Consider the following 27,886-nt stretch of genomic DNA (forward strand, 5'->3'; position numbering starts at 1 on the left):
TAAAGATGATTTGCGCTGAATAAACACATTACGGATAAATACAAAAACAATATTTTATTTAACCAGATCTTATACGTCTATTATAATAAAGTATAACAAGTTATTTTTTCTGAAGAAAATAAATTACGCAACATAGTGGCAGATGCAGCCAGGATAGATTTTTAGATTAGAGGCGGCACGTCAGAGTTATCTGTAAAATTTTCATTGCACTCCATGACTTTGGCCTTGTAACTTTGTAGCTGAAGTGGTCCCTGTGCCCTGATTGTCTTCTCCTGGACAATATTAGCCACATCGGGAAATGATCGTGCACTCGGATCCACTTCCAACTTCTCACTTGTTTTTGAACTGTATATAAAAAAAAAAAAACCCGATATGGAATAAAACTATACCCACCAACTCAAACATTCATATAATAATATATACGCATATAATAAAAGAACAATTGTGACATCATACCCCCCCATGTCTGCAGAAAGAGGAACATGACCCAAAAACCCGGGGAAGCAACGCTTGACCCAGGAACTCTGGGTCAAACCTTAATGTTTTGTGGTATAAATTCAATATAAGATATTGTTTTACCGATTTAATCAATGACCTTTTGCTAGCTAACTACATAACTGGACATGTCAACTAGCAGTAGGACAATGCAATTTATTTGCACTTATTTAATTTAGAAACAATCCTTCTGTCTTCTTCCATACGTATTGTGACTTCTGGGTCTTTAGAACCATGTGACTCACTATTCAGTATGCTGTATGACGTGTCAGGCACAGTGAGGTGAACCTTTTAATCTAAATATTTTATGAATACATGTTAGAAGGGTTTAAGTTTTTAACTGACCTTTAATCCCTAAATGTCTTAACCGTATAAAATTTTTATGATTACATGACACATTAGTTTTACTCTCCCCTTCCCCGAAACATCTGGTGACTGCTTTTGTGCTCTATTTTACAATTAAAAAGTATGTTTTTCACTTTTTTGATCCCTGCAGGTACTCCCAACCTTGACATTCTTGTGGAAGTAGATACATTTGTAATTATCCACTAATGCCAAAGCCCGTACATGTACGGACTCAAAATGCATTGTTTTCAATGGGTTTAGGGACCGCCCGTTGTCCTTAAGGGGTTAAACTTCCCTTTGGAAGAACATTATCTATGTTACAAAACAAAAAATGGGTGAGTAGTCTGGTCCAACCCACACAGGCACAACAAACAGCCTTTAAATACAGAGGCTTAAGTGTAAAAATTGAGGTGCAATGTGTTTGGTACCCCTTGGCCATATCATGGATAAAATAAATCATTCCAATGACCTCAAAGGCTGTAGGAAACTTTGCCCTCTTTCTATATTAGAACTCTAGCAGCTAGCAACATATATCTTATTACATTCATTCATGAGCAGGTAGATTCTTTGGAAAACCAGAAGGGCTACTAACATATCCAGGGCATACTTGTCATATAGGAGTCAGAAGTATGGGGCAGTATGCAGGGCTAGCTCAAAATGGGTAGGAAAAGGGACGTGGCGAGGGTGGTGCCAAGTGGCAAACACATGTGGAAGACCCATTAGGGAAGAAGGATAGTCTAATTACTGGAGGTCATCGCTCCAGGGCAAGAAAAGGGATCGCAATAGTTTGGAGTACAGATAACCTGTATGTACATAAATACTTATTTGCTATTATTACACGGTGCGATACCTACTGCCTCACATGTGATTGTATTATAGTGAAGCAGGTCCCGGGAACATCACGTATTGATTTATCATGCTACGCGACGCTTTAGTTTATCTTCTTGTTAGCTGGTGTGGTGCTCTGGGAGATCTCGCACATTAGGCTTCTTATTTCACAGTTTCTCACCCTTTAGAACATACCTGAAAAGCACACTGTGATTATTGTCTAAAAAAAACTAGCCAGTTTCTCTGGAGACTCTCCCTTCATAAGGTTCTGTTCCATCTTTTCTGCTGAATTTACTTATCATCCAACTAAATGCAGCAGAAGAAACATAGTTCCCAGTACTGTTGGTCATAATTTTACCAGGAACAGTTGGCAAATCCCTTCATGCATTTGCAGAAAATGGTAATTTAAAGGGAATACTCTACCATGCGCACGTTAATACATCTTTTGCAAAGGGATTTGTGAGTCATCTCAATGCATTTGCCCCCCCCCCTTTTCCCCTGTGCCTGCATTCTCCCCACCAACCACTTGCAGCCCCGGCTCATACAAGAGCTCTTGGGATTTAATAACCCCCCATCAAGACCATGCCCAGAAAGCGCTTCCATTTATTTATTTTCACATGCAATTTGGACAATTGGTGTGTGTGTGTGTGTGTGTATATATATATTATATATATATATTTACAGGTAAATAATTCACATTAAAATTATAGTAGTGTTAGCTGGTGGGGCTGTATAGAATATTAGAATGTTCCTTTAGCATTCCGTTGGGTACAATTATTGGTTTGTCTAAGCGTGCCAGCGCCTTTAAACACAGTTGACTCAATACTCTGCAAGTTTGTTATTGTTATTACTATATATAATAACCAGGTTGTTAAACTAGAATAATATAAGGTAGGGAGTCATGTGGAGAATAAAGAATATGTTGGTACACAGCACAATTCATTAAATGAACTGAAACCTCTCTCCATGGTGAAACATACTATAGGACACTGGGAAAACACATCGATGGAAACTGTGTAAGCTAAGGCTTATTCGGCAGTCATATTTCTAAATTAACAAGGAATTTAAGACATTTCTGACCTTGTAGTTGAAAGTAGTAGCAACAAACTGATAAAATACAAGGCAATGGCAAAAAAAGAAATAAAGAAAAACTAGCAGTATAAAGTCTTATAGAAGACGTGATGAGTCTAGTGAGACAGGTGCTGTCCCGATCCCTAGCTTTATGATGGTGTTGGAGGCAGGAACATCTATTTTTTTATTTTAAAAGCCCTCCATAGCAGGTTGAACACAGCAGTAGGTATCTCCATGGCAAGTGTCACAGATCTACGTAGGACCTGGCCAACCATATAACTGGTGCAGGACCTGGCCAGAGGTGTCTTCACAATGTAAAACTCTACACCAAAAACCTCTTTAGAAAAATAATAATTCTAAATTATAATTTTCATGTGTAATTAATTCATTTTTTTGGATGTTTTGTTGAACAAACTCATAACAAACAAACATGGAGGCTGTGTAAGTAGAAGGAACAGCGTGATCTCAGAGCAGAGGAGCCTCACACCCGCTACTCCTCAGATGTTTTTAATCTGCTGCTTCACGCTGGTTAATTGCAATATTGCTTCAACGCCTTAAGATAGAAATGAAACAGCTGGAAGACTGAACAAAGCTCATAATTAGTGCAAAAACACATAAAATAGTTTATTAAGGAAATCAAAGGAAATACCGTTTAAAGATGAATTTCATTAGGTGCCGAATAAAGTCTTGACGGCTTTTAGCTTTTAGAGTAAATTATAAACCTGGTTCCCGCAGATCTGTGACATAGAAGCATTGAATGTGACGGCAGATAAGAACCTTTTTAGCCCAAACAGTCAACCTGTGACCTGACCCCAGCGTGGAAAAATACATTTGTTCTAAAGATACAGATTAAATGAAAAATGTAGTATAGAATACTAGGACCCCTACCCCATGCATGCAGTTTGGATTTTGGAGCACGGCACTGCACTTTTGACGAATTGTTACGTACGTGTGGTTGTAAAATGGAGCAAATAAGTTTTTGTGATGTCCGGCATCTTCTTCCCTTTTAATAAAATTGATACATGCACACGAACAGTGTCATTTGAAAGGAACTGACCATGTGCTTTGTGGGTTATAATTAGTGTGAGTGTGAGTGAGTGTGTGTGAGTGAGTGAGTGTGAGTCACTGGATTTGCCTGGTAATGTGGTTCTTTGGCAAGGATTGGTATCTGTGGTGTGACGCTTGGTAGCATTCACTAACACCGGGTCATATTAATTAATTAATACTCAACATGGAGAAAGGCTGAAAACATCACGCACAGAGCCAGACACCTATGCTGCGCAGGTCCAGGGTCACCCCATTTCACTTCATACAGCCAACCTGGATGTAAAGAAACCTACGGCCCCGGAGATCATCCGACATCTGCTTGAGATGGAAGTGGAATGATTTTGGCTTTATCAGGGGCGCTCATCCATTGCTGTAACAGTTTTACTACACGGCCCTTTACCAAACGATGATAAACAGGCTTGTAAAGTGAAGGCCACTGACCACATTATTTATGGTGACCATTTAGCAGACATAACAGGTTACAGGGCACTGAATTATGGGAAGAAGTGGCAATTTTATGCTGTAACCTATCGGACCGTGACTGCAGAAGGGGCAGATTCACAATGCAAAGGTTCTCTTAATGGATGCAGTTGGTTTTCGATTTGTTTGACATTAAATCTTGACACATTATACACAAATTAAAGAACAACTAGGTTGTAAGCTCATTTGAGCAGGGCCCTCCTCACCCGTTTCTGTAAGACAAATTGTTATGTTATATACTAGCTGTTATGCCCCATTTACCTATTGTACAGCACTACAGAATATGACTGCGCTATATAAAGCTAATAATAATTATGTGATGCTTATGAATGTGGGGTAACAGTGTTTGTTGTGTCACCTGGCGTAGGGTTAAAACACCCAGTGCTAAATCCTGAATAAACTTACAATATTATATCCACAATACTGAAACCAAATATATAGAAAAATAAATGAAGAAATCTGTATAAATAAATGGCCCTGTCACAATTACTGTATTTCCCCAAGTATAAACTAATAGTAAATAAAAAATGTATATTTGGGCTGCTGAATGTAAGGGGAGGTGGGGGTTAATTTTGGGGGCAGTTATGGCTAATGGGTAATGGGGTCTTTAGGGTTAATTTAGGCGCAGTTAACGGATGGGAGTGATGAGGATGAATTTAATAGCAATGGGCATTAATACATTTTTTTCAAATTTCAGGCCCCAAAATTAAAGGTGCATCTTATACATGGGGAAAAATGGTAAATGGTTCTATTAACTAGAGAATAATCCACCATCGCAACTTGAGCGTGCACGGGATACGACACTTATATTCCAATACCTTATACAATGTTTCTAAAAGTTTTAATTTTACAGTGAATAATTTTGGGCTTGAATAACCTGGTTGCATGATATCCCTTTTCAATGAAAGATTTAATATTTATATACATAATTATTTCTATATTATAATATAAGCCGTTTCCATGGAGCCACAGCCTTACTGGAACCGAATCACCATGTTTTATGGAGAATTACAATGCTACTGTATAATGTCTGTGATTTGCCATGTTCTATGAAAGAAAAAGCCCCTGGAACATCCTAGCCTTGGTTGTGAAGCAAAAGTTTCATTCCAAACCAAAGGGGCATAAGGCAAAGTACCCCATTGGGAAGGAATTGCCTGTGTATTCAATCCCGCTCACGTCTCTTCTGTGCGGCTTATTTCTAAGAAAGTAAAAAAAATAATCCGTGGTCGCTGCCTGAATTTGGGTCCATGGAGCAGGCAGTCAATATGGCTGCTCGAATCCATAAGTGGTAAAAAAAAACAAAAAAATAAAAAAAAAAGGTGCAGCTGGTTCCATGCTGGAAAAACAGCCTGACCCCTGTATTACACCACAATTGCCTATCGAACTATAAAACCACAAACAACCAATGTAAAATCAATGTAAGAATATTACTATAATTGTATATTTTACAACACAGAAAACTATGGGGATGAGTAGCGCACCATATATAATTATATATTACGTTGGGAACATGGTGTGTGTGTTTATATGTTACAGGTCCAAAAGGGTTAACAGGCAACAGTATATTGAATTTTCTTTGCAGAAAAGGGTAGATAGACCAGCTAAATTCATGGTATTGGAGATTTTCCTTCTTTCATTAAGATAACAACTTCACTCAACCAAGAGACGTGACTTCAATCTCCTTCACCACCGAGCCAAACATTCATCGCTTATCGGAGTGCCAAGAGGAAGTAAGAGCTGTTCCTCGGGGTGCAAAGCGCTTGCTGCCTTTTACATTCTCCGTTTGCTGGAAGGCACTAAAAGGTTTTCACACCAAGTCTAGACCGTTTGCGAGCATCGTAACTCAGTGACCCCTGAACGGGGAGATTCAAGATATATTGGGTTCGGTCACAGCTCCTTGGGGTGCCGCTTTCTGAGACCACGCAATGTCCTTGGTTACTGCACCCCAGAGCCGTGCAAAGGAACCCGAGACGCATAGCTGCTGCCTTCCTAGCAGACCATGCTCTCCTTCCATTACACGCCAAGATCACTTCCATAAACTTTATTTATCTTAACTATAACTATTATGTAACTAACTGAAGCATTTGGTTGCTTTTCTTTTTAAAATGGATTTATTTATAAACTCCTTTTCTGTTTCAGTAAATGTTTTTGTGACATTTAGGGCTGTGGAACCCTGTGATCCCCTCATAACCAGCAAACATTCTGAGACCATAGAAAAGAGGGGCATCAGGGGAGGGAAGAGGGGGTTTGGGTCCTAAAGAGGAGCTCGTTCTCTTAACGAGGGGGCACTTGCAGGGGGGGCTGGAACCTTCTTGCCCGAGGTGCAGGTAAAAGCCGGCATTACATAACTACAATCGTACAGGGGGGTGACCAACACCATGAATATTATTTAATATAATAATAATATTTTTTATATTGCTAAAGCGGCAAAACTTCCCCCGGAGCACGTCTCGTGTCCCGTCTCCATGGCAACAAACAGGAAGGATGGCGTGGGTGGGCAGGGCAGCTGAAGCCATCACTAAAAATGAGGCAGCATGGAGAGGGCATGTATCAGTACATTTATAGGTAGCAGAAACCAACCAAGAAAAATGTGTTGTATGGGTCGGGCGGTACAGGAGAGTAAAATCAGGACTGCCCTGCATAAACTGAGAAGCTTGGTAGGTATTGATTCCAGAGAGCATCACAGAGCACAGTTTGACTGCGGAATGAAAAGACGGCAAAGCAAATGACATCAAAACGCTTAAATGTGTCTGAGTATGATATAAACAAAGAGTCTCCCGGTTGCAGCCTGAAGTTGTCCAGCAGTAGAAGTGAGTAATGATTTAAGTTTCTGGGGCAAGCATTTAAACACTTTTTTTTTTATTATTATTATTATTATTATGACTGGCATCTGATTTAAAAGGTTTTCAAAAATATTGTGCCATCTTCTTGTTTAACAATAGTTCTAGTTTTGCGTATTTTTTTTAACCATTAGTCACTCTGTTATCCGAGCCCAATCTACTAGATGTACACCCTGCCTCCTAATCATACTGCCTTACGGTAAATAATAGAAAGAACCGGTCTTAATAACCCAATTACATTCTACGGAGAAAGAGCCTTCATTAGCAACTTACCAGGGCAGGCTATCCCGAGCTCTCCCTCTTCTGAAGGAGCAGCTTCACGAGAGGTGGGACTAGCTAGGAAAACGCATCTACTCATTCTAGAGTCTTTTCCACATGGATCCCTAGTAAATCTATTTTACTTTGCACACATTAAGGATATAAGCATACATGTGATAGGCTGCTGCTTCTACAATTAATTTCAGTGGGGGCCCAGCTACCAAAGTATGTGCCAGAAGCGTACCCAAGTATGCTTCCCCGCTTACACTCCCTGGAGACACAAAATCTTATTTTCTAACACCAATAACGAAAGAATGAATGCATGGATTTACGTACAGCGAGTGCATTTTGCATTGGCCCCAAACTGCACACTATAATGTCACTTTAACAGAATTTTTACCTTTTCTGCGAATTGCTGCAATCTGGCTTTTTAACGGGGCAAGAGGTCGTCCTTTGGGCTTGAATTTGCTCGGTCGCCTGAAGAGAAGACAAAAGGAATGGAAGATTAATCATATTTTTAGCCTTTGGACGTTTTAGGTCAGACATGTCAGAACTGCCATTTTTTTTCCATTAGAATTTAATCAGTGAATCTTTATTCTTTCGGGAACACTGATAAACACATCAGTTGCCCTCATACACCGTATATTCATTATGGGGATATTCTAAACATTACTCAATAAATATTGATCAAGGAGCAGCCAGATCCCCCTGAGATGCTTCTTGGTTCACATTTCTAAATGAAACTCTATGGAATTGATGGTATAAGGTATGTGGAATTCATTATATAGAACACATTCTATGATTTAGAAACAAAATATATTAACCATTCTTTTTTTCTCCTGTCCATTCTTATTATTTCCAAAATAAAACAAAAATGACCATGCATAAAATATTTAATCAGCTATACTAACGGCGTCATAACGGATACACAGTTCAAGTGGATATTTTACAGGAGGGGGGTTTAAATGGATGGGCAGCTGGGGTGGCATGTTAACGAGAAGACACGTCTATGTCTGCTGTGGTTTAATTTGAAACCAGATCTAGGATGAAGGCACAATTTCAGTGTGAAGTGCTATAAATTGAGTCGCTGTGAAGATATAGGTGAATCTCTCTCTTGATTGACTTAACGAGCTGTGCTTTTGGTGCTCAGACTTTAGTCCAAACCTTTACGCGGGGCACTGAAGCCATGCGCCGGGGTATGATGGGAGCTGCCATGTTTCCTACCTCGATGGGATGTGTGTAAGCCTTTGAGGAACGTCTGTCAGGGACACGTTTCTTCTGGGGCAAACACAAGGCTCGCCTTTAATGCAAGTCACACGTATACAGTCAAACATGTAAAAGTTATGCGAGGAGGAGGGAAGATGGCTGCCAGTCAGCACATCACAGATGTGATCACAGATAGAAGACCCTTATAAGTGTTGTTTTTCAGGTTACCTGATATGAGGAAGATCCGATCTCCCCAAAGCAGCCTATTTAGACTGTGGGCAACTATTCTAAATCAACCCCCACATGGCTTTACCCAGCTACATGCAACTGTGGAGGGGTGCCCAAGAAAAAAAACTTCCAAAAATAGAAATTTAAATAAAATTGCTTAAATGTACCCACCTTCACCCAAACTTGAGTGTTTAACGGTGCTTTATTTGAATAGTGGTTTTCACATCTCATTTTTATACTTTACCTAAGTCTTTGTAGGCATTCTTTAATTCTTGATTCATATTATATACATACATACATACACACACACACACACACACACCACTCGCTTAGAAATGTCCTTGTTTTTGAAAGAAAAGCAACATTTGTCCAGTAAAATAACATGAAACTGCTCAGAAATCCAGTGCAGACGGGGTTAACGTTGTAAACGGCTATTGTAGCTGGGAACGGCTGGGAACATTCAGGAATCATACCCAGCGTCTGATTTTCACATGCTGTATGTATGACAGGCTTGATCTCATTAACGTGTTTCATAAATCGCAGGGACATAATCTACATGACAATTAGTGCCTTGTAATGAGATTCCTTGACAGCCCTTCGCAGAGCGTGTCTGGAAAGGCCATTAAACCCTTTACCCAAATAGTCAGCGGTTTCATATTTTATTATTTATCTTTTTACGCTATAATAAAGTGTTGCGTGTGCGGTTTTACTTGATAATGTAGGGGGAGTTTAAGTGCTGATGTTAAAAACCGTGTGCGTTTCGACGACTCTGGGATAATGGTGTCTGATAAATTATTCACAAGTTAAAAAATCCTGAGCAGTCTTTCAACCCGAATAAAACTTGCTTTACTCTCTCTTAGATCACACAGATATACGTTAATAAACTTGGAATCGTTTTTAGCGTTCACTGCGCAGCTTGGTAATTACCAGCGGGCAATGACCGTAGCGGTAATTTCAGTTTCATTCTTTTAGGAATAACCTAAAGCCTTGGCCTTTACAAAGGAACGAAGAAAAAAAGAAAGATTCATTTTTGCTCTAATTAAATGTGAATTTGTTTCATTAAGTCAACGTAATGATGGGTTTTTGTACAAAGCTGATCAAAGATACTTTTTCCCCTGCTTATGGTCATTTTCCTTCATTATGAAATGTAAATTGAGGCTTAAAAATAGTTTTATGCTTATTAATTTACTGGACTAAAAAATAAAAAAATACACATTGGTTAATGTTCGGTTGCATTATAAATAAAATAGAGATTTTGAATTAAAAAAAATAAATGAAAAATTGTGTAAGCAGTTAATCATGATGAAATGTAAATTAAATTTATATAGTAAAAATGTTTTTTTTGCAAATGCTGCTTATACTGAACAAGGTTTTTCGGTCATAGCTGGATATTTGATGAAGTAAAATCAATATTAAAATTTAAGTCTGTGCTGTCACTTTGATCCTGCAAGAGTTAAAAACCTTGAATATACTGGTTTAAGGATATTATTGCAAAGACTAACCTCAGATAGTCTGGAGCAACTGGCCTCAAAATCAAGCAGGGGGGTATTTATGTCAGGGTCCATTTGCAAACGTATACAGTAACAAGTTTGTTGCACTATTCCAGCAACCTAAGATTGTCCACTACTGAATAATTGCTTACATTCCTCAAGGAAGTCAATAGACATTTCATTAACAAAGTGCCAGCAAATTCCTTAGCACTACTACAATTGGAGGAGAGTAAAAATGAAAAAAAAAACCACTATACAAAAATAAATAACATTAAGATATGCTGGTATAGTAGAAGATGCCCTTGCTCTAATGGGGGAGGTTGAGAGGGAATGAGACAGAAGGAGAGGGAACAGCTTGGCTGAGAAGGATTTTACTGCAGCGAGGGTCATGTGGAGGAGTCATTGGTGTGGAGATTCTGAAAGTAGGCAGAACAGATTTTAAATGCCGGGGTGCCGTGCTCCCTCTTCCGCTTTGACAAAGAGCGGTTCAGGCCACATGGAGAACAGGTCTCCAAACAAGTCCAAGGGAGGGCCAGAACTTCTAGTATTTCCCCCGAAGAAGAGACCAAATACGTTTTTAAGGGGCAATGGTGGTCAAAAAGCTCAACTGTCCACCCCCCCACCATCATAAAGCAGTCTTAGAAGACCTGGACCACTGTAGCGTTTTTTAAAGTGGCCCCTAGTGTGTGTGTATATATATACACACACACATATTATACATATATATATACAGATAGATGCAAATGTTCTAGAAAGGCTACTGTCCTTAAGGGCACTAAACAGCATTCAAATCAAACATCAAGCACCCGGCACTTGGTCAGGAGATGCTGGTCATTTGGTTACTCTCACCCTGATATTCTATGGAACAGCATTTGACACGAACATTAATAAGATACAAATAAAGACCAGACTTCTTTCATCAAGGTCTGTATACGTGTTAAGTCTCAAATGTATTAACAGGTTTGCCCTGTGGGCCAAAAGTTACTCACCTCTTCTATAACCACACAAATAAGGTTGTGAGTATATGGCATGTTACTGCACTGGGTCACAGAAGGAAGAACACAGGTCTACATTAACAGCGTGACTTCAGTGAAAAGACATTCCTGAACATACCTTGGGCATAGTGACTACTAAATGGCCGGTAGTTTGGGATCTCTTGGCAGTGCTACTATCAGGCTTAACCTCAGCGGGAAGCACAATCTGAAAAGGCTGAAAAACACAGAGAGGTAGTTAAAGAAACTGCATTTTGTTTATAGAAAACTTGCACTTTACACTGAAAAAAAATGAGTAACATTAAAATTGACAATATACGAAATAAACAATTTCACACAATTTTAGGAGACCTGCCTTCGCAAGCTTACAGACCATTAGGTGGTTGAGAGAGTGAGAAAAATATAAAGGAACGCTGTAACCGCGAAATGGCTTGGTTGGACGTGTTTCATTTTTCATGTGGCTGTTTCAGAGGTGTAACTATCGTAACCGCAGGTTGTTCAGCTGTAAATAAAACTTATTCCCTCTCTATTAGTGTTTGTGAATACTGTAGACCCACCAGGGCGCCCCAGCGATGTATTTATGTGGGGTGCTGCCCTAGGCCTGACTCCTAAACACTCTCAGAAAGCACACGGAACATCAGAAGGACACAAGGCTCAGGGTCGTGCTCTCCAGACAGATCTCTGCAGTATAAATGGGGTATTAGCGGGGAGGCATCCACATCCGGGCCCTGCTGTCCTACTCAGAGGCCAAGATGGCCCAAAACATCCCCTCTCCTAAATAAAACTGACCCCTGACTTTTTTTCCAGCATGGCACAGTTACTCAGGAGCCTCAAATACTACTTGTAGGGGCCACATAAAATAAAAATCCAACACAACAACAATCCGACACTGCGACAATAGCAATATTTTAAAACCAACATTTACATGGTACATAGCTGAGTGTGTTATTGTTTGGTCCTTTGCATTGATTTTCGCATTTTAAGTATTTGTTGACTTTGATGAAAACTACTGTAGATGAGGGGTAAACCCCATTCAATACTCAGTTTCAAGATAAGGACAGCCCTGAGTGTAAGTCCCTGTTGTTGAGGGGACAGTATAAATGCCCCGCACAGCCTCATCAAAAAAAGAATGTACATTAAAGTATTTTATGTATACTTAAATAAACCTTAGGGAGAAGCTGCAACTCCCTTCTTCTTGAGTGGTCAAATGATTTTTACCGATTGGTCACTTGAATAAACCAATAAGTGTCAGAAAACCAATTTTCACACAAGGGGTGTAGTTGGACCCCCCTCACAGCATTTGGTGAGCAAGCATTGCAGCTGACTGGCAGTAGGCCTAGGACATGGAAGTGGATGCAGAAAAGTCAACTAAAATGTGGATAAAATCTGGCATATGGATAAAATTGCCAAACACCCCTAGGGTATAAAATGTCCGGTCACAGAAGACACTGCCATTGCCCTCAGCTCACTTTTGTCTCAAACACCTGCCAGCTTAAAGCAGAAAATTGAAGTTTAGGATTGATCCGAACAGAATGACAGACAACACCTAAAACTGCAGCACTTATTGATTAACTTAAAACCATTAAGTGGCAGGTTTCAAATAAGTCTCTGGCAAAATCCCCAAGAGAGCTGTATTGGCAAAAAAAGCGGAGCATTGATTAATCTGTATACAAATTAAAGCAACCAGAGAATATCATACAAAAAACACATGAGGTATAGAGATCGGGGATCCCGGCACACTACATGGCCATGTATTGCCAAAGTGTCCAAAGTTTGGCGAGTTCTACCTAATTCTTGCTTTGTTTTATGTAGTTATTGATCATTATTATTCTATCAGCAACCCGTGAATCAGAATGTGTATGTCCTTTCTGCATATATTTTATTGACTTATCTGCTTGCACTGTATAGGATTCCTATGTCACGACGGAGAAACCGCGCTCTCTACAAAAATGTGAGGATACCGAAAGGTAGACGTTCTAAACAGCATGTAACATTGTAAATGAGATATATACACATACATATATACATACATACATACATACATACATACAATAATTGCTGTCCTGTTTATGACCATCGAGCAAATGAACCACTTCAATACTAATATTATGGCTTTGTATACATTTTAATCTACGGACTACAATATGTTTACAGCACATCAACTGTAGCATGCATTGTATAGCTATTGGCATTTAAAAAATAAAATTATTTCTACTGAAAAGAAATAAAGCATTAGTATTTATTTTTTGCACATGCTCAGTAGTGCTCTCACTGCAGTGGCAGCCAATCACGTGTACATTATCAAAACATTGTTGTTCACATGGAACACGCATGTGATGGGCTACTTCTATTTCCAGTGATGTAAATAGAAAGTTTAGATGCACTGAGCATGTGCAGGAAGCATACTGAGATATGCTTTCTGCTTTCCAGAGACGGGTGGGGGCGGAGTTCAATGAGACAAATGCCTCTAATTTGTAACATTTTCAGTAACTTTCTAACTGCAATTACTAAGGAACCAAACAGCACAATATGGAGCGCATATACATGAGGGAAAAAGAAAAATAAAACACAATAGTGCAATATGTAAAAATCAAGATATAATATGTGAATATAAGTACCACTCACAAGTGGGCTGAGTATGATGAGCTCATCAGCAATCCCATGTACAAGTCTTGAATGCTGCAAATGAAAGTAAACCAAAAATGGTGCAGTATCTTCAATGGTCGGATATAGATAAACGAAATGCACTTACAATTGTGGTGGCACCACTCGAAATGAACAGTGCATATACGTGTAAGTAAAATTCAACCAAATATTAATGTAAAAATATTCGGTTTATTGTATCCCTCGACGCGTTTCGCCGATCGCACGTCGGCTTCTTCAGGAGTAAAATACAATCAAATTAAATTTTACTAACACGTATATGCACTGTTCATTTCGAGTGGTGCCACCGCAATTGTAAGTGCATTTCGTTTATCTATATCCGACCATTGAAGATACTGCACCATTTTTGGTTTACTTTCATTTGCAGCATTCAAGACTTGTACATGGGATTGCTGATGAGCTCATCATACTCAGCCCACTTGTGAGTGGTACTTATATTCACATATTATATCTTGATTTTTACATATTGCACTATTGTGTTTTATTTTTCTTTTTCCCTCATGTATATGCGCTCCATATTGTGCTGTTTGGTTATGTATACACTTTGAGGAAGAGTGGTTTCTGGAAGCTGCAATCTTGAGGGAAGTATTATTTGTCATAAAACACGTGAGATTTCTGGTCTTTTCTTTATTTTTGCACTTGTTATTTATTACTAAGGAACACCTGCATCGATTTGCATGCTGTAAAAGGCACCGCAGTCCACACAAAACAGGCTCCAACATGCATTTAACATGTAAAAGAGCTAGACGGTTTAAAAAAAAACAAAAAACATCTGCTTTATCTCTGAGAACGATAATTAAACAGTTTTGAATTAATCTTATATAAACCGTTATAAACTTGGTTCTTGGCTCAGCGGCTCAGGTCATCAGATCACAGATACAGGAACTTTTCCTTTTAAACCACTTGTTTTCTAGTAAACATAAGCCTCTTCTGTTGCTGTGTAACAAAGGAAGTTAAGGTGAATATTTTACCTTGTTTTTGACTAATACTTTTATGTAATTTGGTTGAACATCAACATCAACAAGGGAAGTGTTCAAATACCTGCGGATAAAATAAACATTCACACATCAGACGTCAGTAGGGAATCGACTGGCTTGTCTGGGCTGCCCTTTTTGAAATCCATTTCTTCTTATTCATTCTTTAGGATCACTTTATTCACATCCCAACTCCTTTATATAATGAAATCCATGGTAAGGGGCATGCTATATAAATTCAAAGTAAATTGTATGCCGTTTACCATGTCTTCTCAAAGAAAGGGTACTAATTAATTTATATATATGCTAAACCTACATTGAATATTTACTATTTCCCATTGGCACCCTGCAAACAGGAATGGTAACACTGAATACCTATGGATGCCGAGATCCAGAACAAACTGGTTGTTTTCTTCATCATCTATCAGAGAGAAGTCAAGCCTGTGGAATAAGCAAGGAAGTGATTATAAAACCAGAGGAAGATACAATGCTTGTGTCAGCACTTATGCAGATGACTCTAGTAGTAGTAGTATTGATCTGAGAGAGGAGCCATGCTAGAGTAACTGCAATATTGCTCTTCTAAGTGCCCTAAAAGCTTACTACATAACAACTTGCAAGCAGAATTATAATATATAAAAACACACTAGCATTCAAACGTTTGGAGTCGCTTAGCGGGAAAATTTCTGGCTGTAACATATTAGCCTTTTAAACTTAGATTAGTGAACCCAACATGCCGTTGGAACACAGGAGTGATGGGAGTGATAAAGGGCCACTGGAACGCAGGAGTGAATATAATGAAATATTCAGAAATACATTTTATATATATTCAAACTGCAAGAAACGTGTGAATTGGAGATTTTGCCACAAAATTGCATTCTGTCAGATAAAAGTAAAAAAAAAATGAATCAGATCAGCAATTCTAAAGACTATTAAGTTCAGCGGTTGCCTAGTTTCACGAACTATAATTAACCTTGAAATTCAGCAGACACAAGCTATAGCATATTTGTGAAAATCAGTCAAATCTGTTTTTGCACAAAACAGGCCATTATTAAAAAAGGACAAATGGAGAATTTGGATTTTTATAACTTTATTCATTGGCATAATATATTATAGACCTACTTCGGTTCATTTACATTCAAGACGCGGCCTTCAGCTGTGATCAAAGTCCTTGGAGGTTTCACTTTCTTTTTCTCTTCGCTACAAAAAGCAAACAAAGAAACATAATAAAAAAAACAAGTAGAACAAAAAAGTGTGTGCTTAATTTGCTAAATTCGAAAGCCAATTTATAGCTTTTGTTCCAACCGCTGGAATGGAAGTTAATCAAAGTAATTGGCTCTTTCAAAACCAACGTATTAGCTATGGAAACAAATTTATATTGATGGTGCTTTTATTATTCATAGTGCACCTAAGCAATTCATGAAAGTACTTGAATGGGGTAATTTTTTGCAACTAATGATGCACTTAAAGGCATTTGTAGCATGGGAGGAGAGAGGTGGTTCTGACAGCTTACAGCTCTCACCTACAGTATCGGGGACAGTTCTGGAGAGCCCATATCCAGAAGGATATTGGCCCATTGGAGAGAGTTCAGTTAAAATAGTGTTTAAAAAAAAAAAAAAAAAAAAAAAAAAAATCAGGAAAGACTAAGGGATCTCAACAAGTATGTAAAGGCCCTGACTACACGGTGGAGATTAGACGCTGAACATTATATAAAAATAATATGAAACAGGTGTTTTTTAGTGCCGAGAACTGTGATCTTAACACAGATGTAAATTTCTCCCTTACAAGTTCTGTGCAGATAGATTTGTGTCCAAGACAAAGAATAGACCCTTACTGTCCCGATTTTCCGGAAAGGTGCCTGGCTGTCAGGCACTGTCCCATTGTCCTTCATTCGCAGGAAGTGAGGATCAAGGGCCAGTTGGGTTGATCCCATCATCTCCACGGACCAGCCCAGAGAGCTGTAAAATTCAATGACTTGTATTCTTCCAGCCCAGATCCCTTTGTAGATCTGGCCACCCTACCAGATCAGCCACCCTACCAACACAGTTTGGGGTGCATTCAAAGGGATTATACTAAGGATGACAATTTGTGTTTGTGTACCTTTGGTTTTCTTTGGATTTGCGTTTCTCCTCCAGGTAACGGTGGGTTTCTAATCTCGTTTCCGGAGTGTACAACGAAGGCTGTTGCCAAAACTCTTTGTCCTCGTCATCTTCATCAGTTCTCACGGACTGGTCATCTTGGTCGATTTCAGGGCAATTTTCTTTATTTTCAGAAGTTTGCGGTCTAAGGGAAATGTCAAGTTCATATTCAGTTAATTTCAGCTATGACAGATTTTTACATTAAACAATTTATCTTGAAGACAAACAGACGGCATACACAACTATTAAAAAGTTATTACTTTTGCAATTGTCATTGGATATCTTAAACCTCAAGACGTCGTTTAAGCACAGTATACAGCAAACTAAGTGCAAACATTTGGAGTCACAAACAATTTCTGGGTAAAGTGAAATATTTGGTTGTATTAGAGACGCGTTGTGCTCCTAGCAGTGTGATGATGCCATTGTCTGAAATTACACAAGGTTAACTCTAATCGCAGAGCTGGGAACGACTAAGTAGTAAAATGCTTATGGGTTTGAAAAATCATTTTTTTCCCCATATATGGAAGGACATTTAAAAAAGAATGAAGTTTGTGCTTTCCACCGCATATCATTTTGACAGATGGTGCTGAACTTTATTTTCCCAAAACAAGAAGATTTATTGATTAGCGGGAATGTCATGAGCTGAGAAAGAAAAGAAAACCGTTCAGGCAGCCCAACATCACATTAAATACAAAAAAAAAAATGTCTTGGCAGATTAAATGATAGACAAATCAATTTTAGAACACATCCTATCACGCAAGTGTGTCTGGGAAAGAAAATGCAACAGCATGAGAGCTAAAACTCTACGAAAAAAGACACCCATGTATTTTTATCTGATACTTGTAAGTAATACATTTTAATGTCTTCTAGCTCCTTTATCTTAGCACAATCTACCATATACTCCTTTTTATACTACATGTGGTAAGAAATAGAATAGCTTGGTCTTACTCCAAAGCAGGACACGGACTAATGAAAATCTATGGAGGAACGAACTTCATTAGCATCACGATAAAGCGTCCGCTTAGTGTGGTGTTTTAGCCAAATATCACACGACTGACAACAATGACGACATAAAGGTCCACAGATAAGGTTTTGTCAATGTTAACCTACATTTTTGATTGTGTGTCCTGTTCTAGAACATTGTAGGACGGGAACACTATTTATTTTTAGATGTCACCAAGGAGATGCCTGCACCATGTGCTGATCTGTCACTCTCAGCCCACATACAGTACTTTTAACAAAATTATATGCACTGAGACATATGTATCACTCAGCCATACAGGCACATCCATCAACGTTCCTTATTTTCTGCTTACCTGCCTCAGATGCTGAGTCAGGGAGAATTTTGATCTTGTGCAAGCTGCCATGCTACCTGTGAAAGGCCATGGAACCAGACCCTGCAGAGTCACTCAGATATTGATGGGAAAGCCGCTATCGACCCCAGAATCCTCTCTGAGCGCACGTGCCATTAATCTATGGGTGAGGCTGATGCCATAATTTAAAAATGTGGCCAATTTAAACACCAGTTTTAGACCCTGAAGAAGAATTATTTCTATGGATGAGTCCAGGAAGTTTCACGAAGTGTAGGGTATGTTTAAAAACTAGAGAGATAAAGGGGGGAAAAACCATAACGTACACGGTGTTGTCAATGTCAGTATACCAACGTCTGTCAAATCCAGGCCTTTTCTCTTTTCTGTGTTCAGTTTTACATTCTCTTGTTTTTTCCAGGACTTCTTCCCTTTCCTTGGCCCTCTTAATAAGGTATGCCTCTTCTTGCTCTTTGATTTGCTGCTCAACTTGGGGATAATCCTGTAGTGCCTGAATGCGTTCCGAGCGCTCTATCTCCTTGCCATCCAACCACTTCAGGGGGAAAAAAAAGAGAAGGAAAGTCAAAACAAGATTACAGATAAGAACAATAAAAAAAACTTCAATTCTCCCAAGGCTCTATAACATATACATAATGTTATATCCCCTGCATTCTGTGAACAGTTATATCATGTAGTGCAAGCTTTCCAAGGTAATTTTAAATATACACAAAGTATTAAAAGAGAACCTACAAATAGAATCATGATAGTGTCTAACAGAACCAACAGACTTTCCCAAAGACAGATCAGTAGAATCGTCCTTCAGAAAACCACCAAATAACTCATAGAACCAATGGAACCTCCTAGCAAAGCATTACGACATCTGACCTCTATCCATGAAGACACGAAACCCTCTGAGAAGCACGTTCTTCTACAAACTAAAACACTGATGAAACATCTTCCATAAAACCACTGGATGGATGAGATACCAGAGGAGGGTAATGGTTGTGGAAATAGTACAATAATGTACTAAATGATATAGTATTAAAGCTTGGTACCCTTTATTGGTCTCGGCGAAGCTAGAAAGATGAACTGTACTCTCTCTAGTGCAGATCTGATTTTAATTGAGATATAAACTTAGGTTTGGGCTTGTTTTAACCCCTTAATGACAAAGCCCATACATGTACGGGCTCAAAAGGCATTGTTTTCAATGGGTTTAGGGAGTGCCCATTGTCCTTAAGGGGTTAAAGCTAAGAAAGCATTGTTTTTATTAAAAATATATTTTTTATTTCAAGATCACCCCCAGGCCTAAAGAACAACAACCAGACTGGATGAAAATTATGTTTCCACTTAAGTGAAAATATCTACAGACAGACATAATCAAGAACTTTGAATAAAAGGTTCATGTTTAAAAAAGCATTTGGTAACTGGATTTTTAAAGTCCAATGTCCATTACACATTCAACGCCAGATTAATCAACAACGTTCCAGAACGCTGATGTTCAACTGTTGAAAAAAAAGTTCTCTTATAATTTCATAATCAAATTGTTATTGAAGCCTAAAGATTGGAAATGTATCTAATCATCTCTGTAAATATTTCCCCAGCAACCATTATAAAAGGACATAATTTACTGTTGTGGTTTAAAATCAATTTGCATGGAAAGCAAAGTCCTATTTATCCTGAGTCTACTGGAGGAATATATTTATCCAACCTAATCACAACAAAATGTTATGCAAAATCTATCTACCGACATTCTCTCCGCACTCAAATTCACTTTGTGAGACTTTACAATCAATACAAACATTTTTAACAAGAGACTGCAGTCCTCGTATTTTGTATGGGGATTCTCATTAATGGTGCTTTATAAAGTAATACCACATAACCCATGAAACCCTACAACCCCGAGCCTTTTGGTGTTCCAGATAGCTGAGACACATAAAAATGGTTTAAATAAGGGATCGACAAGTTCACTGCACACAGAAGAGGATAAAAACACAAAGGGGAAGCCAGGAGTTGCTGCACTACTACTGCCAGATAACCTGATGTGGGGTCACATGGACCCACTGATCTCACAGCTAGCAGCATGCTCTGTATTGTGCTGGTTTGTGTGTTCAGAAAAGCAAAACCCTAAGCACCAAGACCCTCAGTTCCCTGGTTTAACCAGTTACCTTACTTATGGATAAGACTATCCAGTATATCCAGTCTACTTTGAATCTGCAGGGACATATTCCTGCCACAGCAGGGGCGATCAGGCTGTCTAATGCCACCCTGGACTCTCCCCTATCAACAGAAGCCAGCACTTCTGACTTCCACCAACAAATCCTATGTAATGGTGCTCAGTACGGATGCCGGTGTACTGTTATAAGAGGAATGTCCGATCTGGCATGTCAATGCTGACACCCACTGGAAGAGACCGTGCTGGGACCTTGGATTTCTCCCTCTGCTGGCGGATTGCACACATTGCAGGAGAGATCAGGAGGAAGAGAGTGAGAAAACCGTCACTCTTATGAACTATGTGCGGTTGAGGCGGTTATGTATGGTTTCATTTTTTTTAATACGTTCTTGTGAAAGAGGAAAAACACATCTTTATGCTTATTTTACCTTTAACTGTGGAAGATTAGACACAACGTACTTCCGATAACCTTCAAACTGGGAACAAGGGTTTCCAACCAGAAACATTTCTCGGAGGTGAATGTTGTGCTTCAGACTCTTTATACTGGACAGCTCTCCAACAAAATTAACGGTTAGATCTAATTTCTGCAGCGATTCACAACCTGGAATAAAGCGAATGGCATCTTGATCTTAAAAATACACATTTTAAGCAACACTCCATACTTATGTTAAGTCCTGATCCCTGTGATACACAGAGTGGATGGAGCCACATTATTTCCACTGGCAATAAGTTCCTTTATAACAGATTTATTTTGAGTTTTTACTTTTGCTTACTTTGGACTCAAAACTTCTAAGCCTTAATGTAGGTGCCTGTCACTGACAGCTTAAGCAAAAAGTGTCAGGAAAGTGCTTCCAGTGAATTTAAAGAGAAGACTTCACATAAGCACAGAGTTCTAAACAGACCCCTGTACGCATCTATCTATTCTGACCTCGCTGGAAGGAGGGGGGTGCATTCAGCCAAATGTAATCTCCTGCAGGGCATTTAACTGGAAGTGGGGGAAATGGGACAAACACGCTTTGGGGAATTTTGCAACGCACCTATCACTTACATTAAAGAGCACATGATGATAAGACTTAGTTTTGAAGTATCATCGCCTAGGCTTTTGTAAATTAAAATTCAAGTGCAAATTAAAATAATTTATGTTAGCATATGTTGAAAATCCAATTATCCAAATGTCCAATTTACTTGTTCTGACACCAAATCAATGGAACAAATGTGACGTTACATTGTCACCTAGCTAAAGGCTTGCTTAAGGCATGATTGGTTTACTATAGCTTACATTGGCAATAAATACATATTTAAGATTTGTATAAAAAGCATCTTAAAATCTCCTCAGCAGTCAAGGCTTTGATTCATTCTGTAGTTCTACAGTGGTGTCTCGGACACAGGGCATGACCATTTAATGTTAACACCCCCCCCACCAAAAAACACATTTCACATTAAAAAATGTAAAAAAAAGCAAACAGTAATGCAGGTGTTGTCTAACATTGTATGTAAATGTAAAGAAGAAAAAGAAAAGAAAAGAACAGAGCTTTGCTTACCTTCTAAATTTTCAATCCTTTCTATGTTGTTCAGAGCCAAGTTTAGATACTCCAGCTTTTTAAGTTTACTTACATTTTCTGGAAAACAAAACAATTGCTTCACAAAAATATCTGATAAATCTGATAGAAAAAACACATTCATCCTTAAATGTGAACCCCCCCTTAAATGTTACTACTGGTGTCACACTAAAAATAAGTTTGCAATATTTTACTGCTTTTTGTCTCTTTTGCATAAGATAATGTTTGCTGCTAGATTAGTTATTTAAGAGTTCTAACTCTGTTCTCATAAACCAGTATACTGACTCTTTAGAATGGCTCAGTCTCAATCACCCAGTAGGACCCTCCTACTAATGAAAACAAAGGTCTGCAGATAATGTTTATACGAACAGAATAAGATAATATCCAAGTTCTTAATGGCTAATCTACATTGTATTTTATGTTCAAGGAAGAATAGTGGTTCAATTGGGCTTCCTCTTTAAGGACAATCAATTATCAAGTGCATCATGAAATATGTTTTAAATGGTACGGAATGAGTGTGTTCTTTAAGTAAATCATCAAAATGAAAGCCTAAACTCCATAAATGGCAGAAAACAATTCTGGATGCAAGAACTGCACACACTGCTTTAATCCAAGGAATGGCAGCAAACAGAATAATAGACATAAAATTATACTATTCTATTAGAAATAAAAATGTGGTTCTGGAGCAAAGTCTGAAAAGCGGTCATGCTGCCTTACCTACAACTGGATCATCCATAAATACTGTGCTCTCCTAGCACTTATCCTACCAAAGCCAATGAACTCAGTCATTTAGACAGTAACGAGAGACTCACTAGTGAGTAAAAGGGTCTACCTTAATTTGGATATAAAAAGACGCCCTTATCGTATAAAAGCAGCAAGATAGTTCCCTCTATTTTTATATCTGTAAGCCATTGGCACACAGACAAAAACCCAGACCAAAAAGATATTATTCCCTTTAAACACACTTTTTAATTAAGAGGAGCATGGCAGATCTTCCTTAACATAATAAAATTTTTAAAACACAAAAGCAACTCACCTATTCTTGGAATAAGATTGTTTTGAAGATAGAGGATTTTTAGCTCTTTGCACCACTTGTCGATGTGTTCTATCCGCTGTAATTCCTGCTGGTGGAGGGAGAGTTCTTCCAGAGAAAATATTTCACAATTGTTGTGCTCCGCTCTCCGTCTGATCAAATCTTCAGTAACTAGAAGGCACAAAGCAAGTGTTACTAAAAAAAAAATCTATTTTCAAAATTCTTCGTAATCCAGGGATGGGCAATGCAGCACAGTTTAGAAGCAGTTCAAGATTTAGAGAGCCAGGCCAAGAAAATGTATGAAAATAATGTACGGAATCGCCACTAGTGAGTGACAGTGGAGAAGCCCAACTCCTATTACGTGTTCATGTGCCCGGAAAACAAAACCCTCCATAAATACAATAACATTGTCATTGTGAGAAGTGTGTGTGTCGGCCACGTTTTCTGGCAACACATATCACAATCCCCTAGTTACGTCCCCCGTCGCTGCATAGCTGGTTAATGTGTTAAAATGACATGGCTGATGTGGTCAGCGAGGGGGGGTGTAGGATAGTATGTTAGCGGGGAGGTCAGAAAAATACACAAATAGGAGAAAGAAAAGTTCATGACATTTTAAAGGACAACAATGGACACTTATTATGATTATTACGTTTATGGGGTTTTTTTTGCTATCACACCTAATCATTTGGATTCCTTCGTTCCTTTTTAGACTACTTGTTAATAGACCTAGCCTTTTGTTCCCCCCCCCATTTACTTTGTGTCTCAATGAGTGGTATTTTTGCATCATAACAAATCTACCATCTCTATAACACAAGCTGCTCCTGGATCTGTTGACCTTAAAACACATGGCCAGAATGCATTAGGGCCGCAGACAGAATGGGGTCCCAGCGGGGACATTAACGAAAGCTTGGACTCTTCCGTCAATGTAAACCAGTGTCACCAGTACAACTTAACTAAAAGTGGGCATCCAAACCACAGAACGACAGCGGAGTGTAGCGGTCTGCCCTGCCGGGGTCTCTGATCACCCCTCTACAGGCTGCGTCCACACACTACAATCAGGAACGAAAGGCTATAGAGTCTTGTCTCCGTATCCCTCTTCCACACAATACAAATAATTAAAGGTAAAAAAAAATAAAAAAAAGTAATATTACGTAGTCCAGTGATATCATCACATCACCAGTATGCACATCTACCCAGGGCCGGACTGGCCCACCGGGATACCGGGAAATTTCCCGGTGGGCCGGCAGGTCCGTGGGCTGGGACCAGGGGCAATTGCCCCCCAGGCTGCCCGAAATCTAATCTGAGCGGCTGCTGGGTGCCGATGCGGCCGGCGCTACTATAATACTTTTTTCTTAATTTAATATGGCAAGCTGGTCCGGCTTGCCATATTAAATTTAAAAAATGTATTACAGTATCGCCGGCCGGCCGCATCGGCACCCAGCAGCCGTGTGCGATGGCCGCCTAGTGATGGGAGCAGCGTGAGGGGTGAAAGCTCCGCCCCCTCGCACTCACCTTTCACCCCTCACGCTGCTCCCATGCGGCCGTCAGATTGCTGGGAATGTAATCTGAACGGCCGATGCGTGCTGATGCCGCCGGCCGGCTCTGCTTTAATACTTTTTTTTTTTACTTTATATGGCGAGCCGATCCTGCTTACCATATAAATAAAAAAAAAAAGTGTTAAAGTAGCTCCGGCCGGCGGCATCAGCACGCACCGGCCGTTTAGATTACATTCCCAGCAGGTGGAAGCTCCGCCCCTCGCTGCAGCACCGGATGTCAGGTCAGTGACATCCTGTCAGGAGAGAGAAGAGAACAGTGTGCGGCTACCAGAGGACGGAAGTCAAGAGAAGTAGAAGGTGAGTAAAGTAATGTATTTTTTTTTGTACAAAATGTATAATATTTTTTTGAATGTGTTAAAAACAAAAAAATCAGCATGTGTGTGTATGTAAGTGTGTCCCCCTATATGCCACTCTGCCTCCAGAAATGCCTTTTACCCCCTATATGCCACTCTGTCCCATGACATGCCTTTTAACCCCCTATATGCCAGAGTGGCATATATATGGGTATAAGGCATTTCTGGATGCAGAGTGACATATAGGGGATTAAAAGGCATATGATGGGACAGAGTGGCATATAGGGAAACATAAGGCTTTTTTGGAGGCAGAGTGCCCCATGATATGCCTTTTAACCCCCTTTATGCCACTCTGCCTCCAGAAATGCCTTATACCCATATATGCCACTCTGTCCCATGATATGCCTTCTAACCCCCTATATGCCACTCTGCCATATAGGGGGTTAAAAGGCATATCATCATGGGACAGAGTGGCATATAGGGGTATAAGGCATTTCTTGATGCAGAGTGACATAGGAGGTCAAAAGGCATATCTGGAGGTATAGTGGCAAAAAGGGGGTTAAAGGCATATCATGGGGCAGAGGGGCATATAGGAGGGTTGAGGCATATCAGAGAGGCAGAGTGGCATATGGGGGTTAAAAGGCATATCATGGGACAGAGTGGCATATAGGGGGGCATAAGGCTTTTCTGGAGGCAGAGTGCCCCATGATATGCCTTTTAACCCCCTTTATGCCACTCTGCTTCCAGAAATGCCTTATACCCCCCTATATGCCACTCTGTCCCATGATATGCCTTTTAACCCCCTATATGGCAGAGTGGCATATAGGAGGTTAGAAGGCATATCATGAGACAGAGTGGCATATAGGGGTATAAGGCATTTCTGGATGCAGAGTGACATAGAGGAGGTCAAAAGGCATATCTGGGGGTATAGTGGCAAAGGGGGGGTTAAAAGGCATATCACGGGGCAGAGGGGCATATAGGAGGATTGAGGCATATCAGGGAGGCAGAGTGGCATATAGGGGATTAAAAGGCATATCATGGGGCAGAGTGGCATATAGGAGGGTATAAAGCATATCGGGGAGGCAGAGTGGCATATAGGAGGGCATAAGGCTTTTCTGGAGGCAGAGTGCCCCATGATATGCCTTTTAACCCCCTATATGCCACTCTGCCTCCAGGAATGCCTTATACCCCCTATATGCCGCTCTGTCCCATGATATGCCTTTTGACCCCTATATGGCAGAGTGGCATACAGGGGGTTAAAAGGCATATCATGGGACAGAGTGGCATATAGGGGGTATAAGGCATTTCTGGAGGCAGAGTGGCATATAGGGGGTTAGAAGGCATATCAGGGGGGCAGAGTGGCAAGCCTGGGGGCAGATGTGCATAACTCGGGGGTAGGTTGGCAAATGAAAGGAAATAAAAACCAAACATGTCTCAATCATAGCTTTTATTAAATATGAAAAAAATAGTCTACATGAATTAATAAAGAAACAAAAGTTTCTTACCAGAATATCATGAAGAATAATGTGATCAGTGTTTTGTTCCACTGAACTTTTTCATCTAAAAATGTTCGCAGTAGTAAATGTTTTTATCCCATTATGTGTAATGTATTTCATTTATTAGGGCCTTTTAACACTTTTGCTTTCTGGCATTTTAATACAAATAATGAGATAAAAAGAATGGCGAATAGTGTGACTCGGGTGTGTATAAGGGGTGCGTGTGGTTAAAGAGCGCGACCGTGAGATAAACTATATGGGGCTGGTCTCCAAATTTTTCCAGGGCTGCTTTTCAGTCCCAGTCCGGCCCTGCATCTACCCTAATGAGGCCCTTTTAAAAAAAGATAATTAAAAAAAAAACCATGATAAATTTAAAAGTATCAAGAAAATGGTCCAAACAAAGTTAAAAAAAAAATCCTTGCTGACCCAAACTGAAACAATTACAACGGGATAGATCAATAAAAACAAGAGCACGTATTTACTTCTGTTAGAGGAAATAAAATATGTAAAAACAAACAAAATAAGAAAAAAAAAACTACTCTTTATAATGTATTATTCATATTACATAACTGAAATAATAATAATAATAAAATATATATATATATAAATATAATTCATAGATATATATAATTTGTTAACTGTAATAACTACTGGGAAGGGAAACTATGGTTACAAAATAAACATTGTAAAAATTGCAAACAACGGACTGGTCCGAAAGATGTGAGATAGCACCAGTTATGAAGGGGTTAAAAAAAACATTTAGCTTATATAGGGACATTAATGGCAGGTATTATTAAATATGCGTGTTATAGCTCCATATCGTTAAATGACTTAAACGAGTCACGGTTATCGCTATCCGGTAGAACGTACATAGCTCAATAACCTTGAAGATAATGCCAACGGTGGACGTAGATCGGGGTACGGCTAATTCCCCACTGACGTAAAAAGGAACCGGGGTGTCATTGCCGTATACGAACGTTTTCGGTTCCATATAAGAAGCTCTGAGGTGGACCACACACACAGCACAATATTACGTCTTCTCCCCCAATGCTTCTTCTTATACCGCCCTAACGGAGACTCGGTTACGTGAATTCCCTTCTCTCGTTTACCTGCCATCCTCTCCGCTACCTGCCGCTTCCCGCTGCTCTCAAACGCCGTACGCTTTGTGCGTAACTAAGCAACGATTCCCCGCCTCCTCTCAGTCCCGCCTTCTCTGTGCGTGAGGACGTAGAAGTGGGCGGGGGGGTTCGATACTAAAATGCTCTCGCTTTCTCTCTGTCGCCATTTTATCTAAAGATTTGATAAGAAACGGTTCGGTGTGATGTGTAAAGGGCGTAGTTGAAGAAGAAAAAAAAAAAAAGGGGGTATAGAGAGAGGGAGAAAGATAAGGCTGACAAATCTTCTACTAACTTTTACTCA

At 39.5% G+C, this 27,886-nt stretch overlaps 1 protein-coding gene across 1 annotated transcript; it reads right to left on the minus strand.

The window, feature by feature from the left end:
- Positions 1-39: 39 nt before the first annotated feature.
- DNAAF11 (dynein axonemal assembly factor 11) lies at positions 40-27,655 on the minus strand. Its single transcript, XM_053466681.1, has 12 exons — positions 27,577-27,655; positions 23,126-23,293; positions 22,072-22,149; positions 20,959-21,131; positions 18,690-18,913; positions 17,016-17,198; positions 16,038-16,115; positions 15,294-15,359; positions 14,916-14,985; positions 11,402-11,497; positions 7,765-7,841; positions 40-345 (listed from the first exon to the last, which is right to left on the minus strand). The coding sequence occupies exons 1-12, from the start codon at positions 27,581-27,583 to the stop codon at positions 162-164; spliced, it is 1,404 nt and encodes a 467-aa protein (XP_053322656.1). The 5' UTR covers positions 27,584-27,655; the 3' UTR covers positions 40-161.
- Positions 27,656-27,886: the final 231 nt, after the last annotated feature.

The sequence above is a fragment of the Spea bombifrons genome, chromosome 5 (assembly GCF_027358695.1).
Source record: "Spea bombifrons isolate aSpeBom1 chromosome 5, aSpeBom1.2.pri, whole genome shotgun sequence".
Lineage (NCBI taxonomy): Eukaryota > Metazoa > Chordata > Amphibia > Anura > Pelobatidae > Spea > Spea bombifrons.

What these genes read in the sequence shown, in the direction of transcription:
- DNAAF11 (XM_053466681.1), bottom strand. An exon ending in AAGGATTGAAAATTTAGAAG is followed by an intron (nt 21,132 to 22,071) that starts GTAAGCAAAGCT and finishes GCTTTATTCCAG; the next exon opens with GTTGTGAATCGCTGCAGAAA. An exon ending in TTGAATGTAAATGAACCGAA is followed by an intron (nt 15,360 to 16,037) that starts GTAGGTCTATAA and finishes CTTATTCCACAG; the next exon opens with GCTTGACTTCTCTCTGATAG.